This window comes from Nannospalax galili, unplaced genomic scaffold, assembly GCF_000622305.1.
Source record: "Nannospalax galili isolate Female #2095 unplaced genomic scaffold, S.galili_v1.0 scaffold598, whole genome shotgun sequence".
Taxonomy (NCBI): domain Eukaryota; kingdom Metazoa; phylum Chordata; class Mammalia; order Rodentia; family Spalacidae; genus Nannospalax; species Nannospalax galili.
The window spans coordinates 599,821-608,358 of record NW_008342423.1 but is presented as its reverse complement, the minus strand read 5'-3'; the positions used below and the strand labels follow the sequence as shown (position 1 = coordinate 608,358).

At 38.8% G+C, this 8,538-nt stretch overlaps 1 protein-coding gene across 1 annotated transcript in view; it reads left to right on the top strand.

Moving 5' to 3' along the window:
- The window catches only part of Pigx (phosphatidylinositol glycan anchor biosynthesis class X), a 32,190-nt gene that overhangs the window by 3,262 nt on the left and 20,390 nt on the right, over positions 1–8,538 (top strand). Inside the window, exons 3-4 of the mRNA XM_029566172.1 lie at positions 803–866; positions 3,715–3,856. Of these exons, the coding sequence (XP_029422032.1) occupies positions 803–866; positions 3,715–3,856 (206 nt within the window). The remainder of the gene's footprint in view (positions 1–802; positions 867–3,714; positions 3,857–8,538) is intronic.

Below are 8,538 nucleotides of genomic sequence, written 5' to 3'. Positions count from 1 at the left end.
TGTGTGTGTGTGTGTGTGTGTGTGTGTGTGTGTGTGTGTTTTAATATTCCTCCTCCACACTTCTAGCTTTTGAAATTGGCCAAAATTTTATAGCACGGTACCTGGCAACTGGATTTTTAGTTTATGATCCTGACATTGCATAACAGTTTGTGTCCAAATTATGTATGGAATCAGCTTATTGAGAACTTTTGTTTATTCTGTTTGTAAATCTTTAAATGCCTCTTGTTTTCTTGCCTTCTTTTTTAAAACCCTCCCAACATCTTCACAAGGCATAAATATACAATCTTACAAGTTTTGTAGGCATGGATATTAGAACACAGAAGTTGCCGTTATGTATCTAATAATAAGAGCACAGTTTCAGTGAGCTAGGATTAAAACAGGTTTTCTGGCTGTCTAGCTATCCTGCCCCCCTTTTTTTGGTGTCTTAAGATCACTTGAATAAAGTACTGTTAATATCTTTTATAGAGTACTTAGTATATGATAGCTCTGTTCTGACTACTTCTGTCTATATTAAATTCATAGGACAACCTCAGAGAAAAACTATATTGCTTGAAGACAACAGCTGTTAAATGATGGACTAGGTTTTGGCATCAAACAAGTCAATGCCAGTCAGTATTCTCCACTTGATGCTGTACTGGAAATAGATCTATATGTAACTCAAACTGCTTAAATTTTAAGTGTTTCTGTTGCTTTTAGGTAAGGTTAGCTTTTTCTGACAAGTAAAGTCTATTGAGGTAGTTATTTTCAAACAATATTTCTTTTATAAAATTCTTGTTTTAAATAAGGTCTTTAATTCTTACAGGCATAAGGGCTACTTGTTCTGACATTATTTTGAGGCAAGAATTTTTGAAAGATGGTTTCCACAGGTAAGGTGCCTACTAATTTCTACATATATTAAAATACTGTCTCATAATTTATAGCAAAAAATTGATAGTTGAAATATGGATGGATGAAAAATCTTTAAAAAAAAAGGCTCAGCCTGGCATGGTGGTGCATGCTTTTAGCCCCAGCACTCAACAGGCAGAGACAGGCAGATAGATCTTGTGAGTTCAAGGCCGGCCAGGTCTACATAGTGAGTTCCAGGACAGGTGGGGCTTCAGGGAGACCCTGTCTCACAGAGCCAAAAAACAAACAAACAAACAAACAAAAACCAAGGTCTCATATAGCCCAGGCTGTCCTCAAACTCAGTATGGTAGCTAGGATAACCTTGAACTCTACATCCTCCTATCTCAGCCTCCTGAGTGCTGGGATTACAGGCATGAGCGTCTATGCCTGATGTCACTAATAGATTTATCATATGTGGTTCACACCCTTGAAATGATTGAAATAACAGTGGAGAAAAAATTGCCATGTACATGTCTGCATAGTTTTATGTCTCTAATTTTATTTATTTTTGAGACAAAGTTTTGCTGTGTTGTTCAAGTTGGCTTGGAACTTGCGGCATTGCAATTACTTGTATGTTCTGTGATTCCTGGCTTATTTTGCCTTTTTAAAAAATTGTGCCTTTAACCCCAGCCCTCGGGAGGCAGAGGTAGATGGATCTCTGTGAGATCAAGGCCAGCCTGGTCCACATAGTGACTTCCAGGTGGGCTGGCACTGCAAGGATCCTGTCAAATTTTTTTTTTATTTTTTAGCCTTTAAGATCAAGTGCATTTTGCCCTTTTTTGTGGTAAAATTTTTCTCTTGACCAGATGATTCTAGACTGAGAGCTGCTTTGTCTTCTGGCTCATTCTCTGCTGTTCTCTACATTGCTCTTTTCCTTAGTTAGCATTTGATTTGTTTTTATTGACTGCTGTAACAGGCCTTGGTGACAAGACAGGAAACAGCCAGGATTGTGGTCTTTTTCTGTTGACTGACATTTTTCTGATTGTTGCTCATATTTCCCTGACTGTATGTTTAGTAACATGTGGTAGGATGCTGAACACTATCAAAGCTTTTGATATCAATATTGTTGCTGGTAGATTTTGTTATCTTCATTTAAAGACTATTGGGCTTTTTTTCCAATGACAGTTAAGTTTCTTATTTATCAGCTTGAGCCTATGAAATATTTTGTGTTGTTTTCTTATAAAGAGGCCTTTACCTTGAGGCTTACTTATCTAAGACTTTGTTTCCTAGGGTCTGGACATTTCTGTTGTACGTTTTTTTTTGTTTGTTTGTTTGGTTGGTTTTTTATTTTGTTATAGACAGGGTCTCCCTGTAGCCCCAGCTGGCCTGGAACTCACTATATAGACCAGGCTAGCTCTGATCTTACAGACATCTCCCTGCCTCTGCCTCCTGCTCTCTGGAATTAAAAATGTGTGCTGTCTTATGTTTTGATTGGTTGGAACTTGAATGCCTTCTAATTATGTGTGAAGTTTTGAAATGTTTAACTTTTCACCTCCTTAGTCATTTTTTTGCCTATAATGTTCGTCTTACGGGCTTAGATCTTACTTACGCTTAGTAAGTAAGTAATTCAAGGGGTTTCTGCTAGGATTTCTGGAACTCTGTTTCTTTATATATAAGCTCTTTGGAATCTGGTTCTCACTTCCAGCCACTTTGGTCTTTGGCAGCTTCTGCTTCCTGAAGGCAGACCACCGTGCTTTGCTCTGGATCTCCCACTGTAGCCCAGATTCTGCTTCTGGGCAAAAAGCTGGGACTGTACACATTTAGACTTCGAATCTACTTTATTTTATTTTTTGTTTCATTCGTTTTGAGACAAGGTCTCACTATATAGCTTAAGTTGACTTTGAACTTGCAAAGATGCTCCTGCCTTGGCCTTCTGATTGCTGAGATAATAGGAGTGCACCCTCCCCACACCTTATATATATTTATGAAGTAATCCAAATTTAGTACCGCTGTTAGAAGGTGCTCCCTTCCCCCATCAAATAATGTTGGTTCTTTTATTGAAAATATTAGTATATATGTGACTATTTTAGATTTGTTTCTATTCGTCTTCATCTATTTTTTAAAATTTTATTATTTTTATTTTATGTGTATGCGTGTGTTGTCTGCATGTAGGTAAGTGCACCTATATTGTGCAATGCCTGCAGAGGTCAGAAGAGGCTGTCGGATCCCCTAGGACTGGTGTTTTGGACAGTTGTTAGCTGCCATGTGGGTCCTGGGATCCTAACCTGGGTCTTCTGCAAGAACAACCAGTGTTCTTAACCACTGAGCCATCTCTCCAGCCCTGTCTTCATCTATTTTCAAAAATATTTTAAATTTTTAATTATGTGCATTATGTGTGAGTGCTGATACTCACGGAAGCCAGAGGCATCAAATCCCTCAGGAACTGTAGGTGGTTGTGGGTGGCCCTGATGTGGTTGCTGGGAATTGAACTTGGGTCCTCTGAAAGAGCATAACTGCTGACCCATCTGTCCAGCCTGGCTATTTTTTTTTCTTTTTGGGACGGGGTCTCTGTAGCTCCAGCTGGCCTGAAACTCGCTATGTAGGCCAGGCTGGCCTCAAACTCAGAGATCCACCTGCCTCTGACTCCCAAGTGTTGGGATTAAAGGCGTGCACCACCACATCGGGCTTATCTTCATCTACTCATGCTGTACTGTGGTTTATGATATGAATTATGAAACATCTAATGGATGATCTGTCATGGCATTTCATTTAACATGATAATCTGTGTTTGGAAAATGAATTTGAAATAGCAGTGCCTATGCTATTTGGATAGAAAGCTGTCTTATTTAATAACTGAAGAAATTTACTTTAAATATACTTGTTTTACAGAGACCTTTTAATAAAAGTGAAATTTGGAGAAAGCATTGAGGGCTTACAAACCTGTCGACTCTTAATTAAACATTACATCCCAACAGGACTTTATGTGGATCCATATGAATTGGCTTCATTACGAGAGAAAAACATAACAGAGGTACAGCTATTGGTTTTGTTTTGAGAAATTAATTTAGGAATACCATGATTTTGAAGTAAGGTGAAGTAAGGTAAAATGGTAGATAAAACACTGGGCATGGTGATGAATGCCTTTAATTCCAGCACTTATAAGTCAGAGACAGGTGAATCTCTGTGAGTCCCAGGCTAGCCTGATCTACATGGTGAATTCCCAGACCTACCAAGGCTTCAGAGTGAGACACCTTGTCTTAAAACAAAACAGAACAACAACAAAAAACCAGTTGACAACCACCAAAAAAAAGGTTTTAAACAATTATTATTTTTTTAAATATTTTATTTATTATTTTTATTTTATGTGTAGAAGTGTATTGCCTGCGTGTAGATAAGTGCGCCCATGTCATGCAATGCCCGCAGAGGGCAGAAGAGGCTGTCAGTTCCCCTGGAACTGGAGTTAAAAGACAGTTGTTAGCTGCCATGTAGGTGCTGGGATTTGAACCCAGGTCTTCTGCAAGAACAACCAATGTTCTTAACTGCTGAGCCATCTCTCTAGCCCTTACTATTATTATTTTTTTAAATATTTTTATTCTTCGAGAATTTCATACAATGTATTTGGATCACATTCAGGTCCCCTTCCTCCTCTCCACCCCCATCTTACTACCCCACTTCCCCACTTCATTTCCTTTTATTACTTGTCTTTATTTTTGAAGGCCTATTGAGTCTAGTCTGTGTTCTCCAAATGCTGCTGGTTGTGGGTCTGACCCTTGGAGTTTGGTCAGCCTACCAGGTGTCACACAAGTAATGAAAACTCACTCTTCCTGTGGCTATCAGTTGCCATTGGTTCCTCACCTAGGACTGGGGATTTCTTGCCTGCCTCCCCCATCCATGCTAGGTTTTGTCTGGCTTGGGCTTGCACAGGTCTTGTGTATGTTTTCACAGTTGCTGTGAATTCAAATGAATAACTGCCCTGCTGACTGGAAAACAGTGTTTCCTTGTAGTCATCTACTACCTCTGACTCTTACAGTCTTTGCACTCCCTCTTCTGCAGTGATTCCTGAGCCTTGGGAGGAGAGGGTGTAATATGGGTTCCCATTTAGGGCTGAGCACTTTGTAGCCTCTTATTCTCTGCACATTGACCAGTGTGGGCCTCTGTTAATCTCCCATCTGCTGTAAAAAGACACTTAGCGGGTGAGAATTGAGGGTTGTACTAATCTATCAGCAGTTTCTATTATTTTTATAAAATTGTAGAAAATATTTTGTGTGAGTGTGCCTATGTATGCTCTGGGCCACAGCGTGGGTATGGAGGTCAGAGGACAAGTTCTACCATGTAGGTCCCAGGAATGGAATTCAGGTTGTCAGGCTTTGGGGCCTAGAACAATTGGATTTTCATGACTGAATATTCAGGAGATAAAAGAAGGTATACAGTGATAAAGCCCACACCTCTAGTTTCCAAATTCTTTTTTGTGCATTGTGGCAGCTTTTATATAAATACACATTTGGAACAACTTAATTTGGTTCTTATTTTAACTGAATTTTAAATTCCAATTGAACTTTTACAATTTAAAATAATAGGTTTCAGATTTAGACACAGTTTTTCAAACTGAGGATTAGAATCTTGTTTAAAGCTATTTAAGTAAAATCACTTATTGTATTCTAAGAAAATGGAATTTTTGGGATTACAGTATCCGGCATGAATTTAAAGCCTGCCTGGGCTACATAACAAGAATCTGTCTCCAACAAAAGGAGGAATTATGTAAGCACGATGGAAATTATGACCTATATTGAGGCAATAAGGTGCTAATTAAAACCCACACCAAACTGACCCACTTGTTAAAATTAATAAGGCTTTCCAATGAAACAGTGGTTATAACTATATTCAATATGTTCAAGTAAGAGACATGGAAGATATTTTTTTGAAAGACAACACTGAACCTCTAAAGATGAGCTCTTAGTACGTGAGATGACCAATACTCTGGATGAATTAGTGACAGATCACAAATTATAAAAGAAAAGATTAATGAAGATAACAATAGAAACTACTAAAAATGTAAAACAGATAAAAACTTTAAAAGGTAAATGGAGTATTAGTAAATTATATAACAACGTCAGGTGGTCTATCATATACGCAATTGGCATATCCAAGCAGTTAAAAAAAATATAGAGCCGGGCGTGGTGGCACACACCTTTAGTCCCAGCACTCGGGAGGCAGAGGCAGGCGGATCTCTGTGAGTTCAAGGCCAGCCTGCTTTACATAGTGAGTTCTAGGACAGCTGGGGCTACAGGGAGACCCTGTCTCAAAAAGACCAAAAAAATAAATAAAAAATAAAAAGAAGGAACAAATACTTGAAGACATAATGGTGGAAGAGTTTGGAGATACAGCTCAGTTGGTAATCCCTACTTAGCACACATGACGCCCTGAGTTTCATCCCTCACACTGTATAAAGCAGGCATACCTATAATCCCAGTACTTGGGAGACAGAGGCAAGAAAGTCAGAAAGTAAAGGTCATTCTCAGTTACATAATGAGTTTGAGGCCAGCCTGGGCTACATGAGACCCTGTCTCAACAACAGTAACAGCTGGAGAGAGAAAGAGTTGGGGAGATGGGTCTGTGGGCAAAATGCTTACCAAGCATGTTTGAGGACTTAAGACCATACTAGCCAAATTGTCAAGCTCTGGGTTCACATTAGAGATTCTGCTTCAATATATAAGGTGGAGAGTGATTGAGAAAGACATCTGACATCAACCTCTGACCTTCACATGTATATGCACCCCCTCAATGTGAACATGCACACCTCCACTCATCACACATACATGTTTAAAAAAAAGAATGACTGAAAAAAAATACTTGAATTTATGATAGCTATCAACCTAACCTGTATGTATAAGATTCTTAAGTAGGGAGCTGGAGAGATGGCTCAGTGATAAAGAGCAGTGGCTGCTCTTACAGAGGACCTGGGTTTGATTCCCAGCACCCTCAAGGCAGCTAACAACTGTAACTCCAGTTCCATTGAATTTGACACTGTCCTGTAGCCTCCATAGGCATTCATATACATGGCACACTTACACACATGCAGGCAAAACACATAAAATAAAAAATAAACCAAAAATAAAAAGATTCTCAAATAGAAGAAATATGAAGAAAATTACAGTAAGGCACATGGACGATGTCCTACTTTGTTTCTTCATTGCTGTGACAAAATACTCTGACCAATACCAACTTGGGGACTAAAGGGTTTATGGAAAGGGTTTATTTAGCCTACATATCCTGGGTCACAGTTCATCCAGGAGCCCAAGGTAGGAACTGAACTCCAGGCAGGAACCTGGAGGCAGGAGCCGGAGCACAGGCCATGGAGCAATGTTGCTTATTGGCTTGCTCCCCTGGCCCCTGCTCAGCCTGCTTTCTTATGCAACATAGGATCACCTACCCAGGGGTGGGACTACCCACCATGGGCTGGGCCCTCCCACATCACTCATCAAGAAGATGACCCTCAGACATGGCCACAGGCCAGTCCAATAGAGGCAATTCCCCAACTGAGGCTTCCTCAACCCAGGTGTGTCAAGTTAACACTAAAGCTATCCAGCACAGCAGCTAATTTTATACCAGCAAGAAGATCTTAAAAGGAGCAAGAGGAAAAGATTATTATAGAGAAAAATATGTAGGAGTAATGCAAATAAGACAGTACAGAATCATCTTTGAAATGCTGAGAGAAAACCTCTAAATTTTGAATTCCAAAATAACAGAATTATGTTCACTAAAAATATCTTTCAAAGTTAAGAGGAAATGAAGACTTTTTCAGACAAAGCTGAAAGAATATCACACCTTCACTGCAGGAAATATTAAAGCAGCTCCTTCAGGCAGAAGGAAAATAATACCAGGTGAAATCTAGATCAGCACCCAGGGAAGGACACAGCTTAAAATGGTAACAAAATGAGTAAAATACACAAGGTTGGTTGGTTTGTGGGTTTTGTTTTTTGTTTTTTGTTTTGTTTTTTTGGTCTTATTGAGATAGGGTCTCCCTGTAGCCCCAGCTAGCCTGAGAAATGATAAGAACCCTAAAGTTGTCACAAAAATAACCAAGAATTGTTCATTTGTCAGTAAAATGAAATTATTTTTAAAAGATCAGTTAATCCATAGAAGGCAGAAAAAGTTGGTAAAGGGAACAAGGAACAGGTGTTTCTAATGAAGAATGAATGACAAGGTGATGGATTTAAGCTTAATGATGTTAATAGTCATTTAAATATAAATAGCTAAATTTCTCTATTTAAAGGTAGAGACAGACTATCAGATTACATAGGAAAGCAAGATTCAACTGCTTGTTGCTCAAGGAATTGTATTTCAGATTTGCATTTGTAAGTTAAAAGTAAAATGATGAGCATGGTGGCTTACACCTATAATTTTAGCATCCAGGAGGCTGAGGCAGGAAGATCTTGGGGACTAAGGCCAGCCTGAGCTACATACATACACAGAGTAAAGTAAATGGAAAAAGTATGTAGAAGCTGACCAAAATAAAGCTGGATTTTAGAGCAAAGACAGTCACTAGTTGTAGGAAGGTCATTTTGATAATTGGATCAATTCATCTGAAGGAAATAGCAGTTGTAAACAGTTATGTACTGAAAACAGAGCTTCAAAATACATGAATGAAAAGCATTGTGTTTTAGTTGGAGATTTATATACTTTAATTACAATTGGAGATTTCAGTGCCTTATC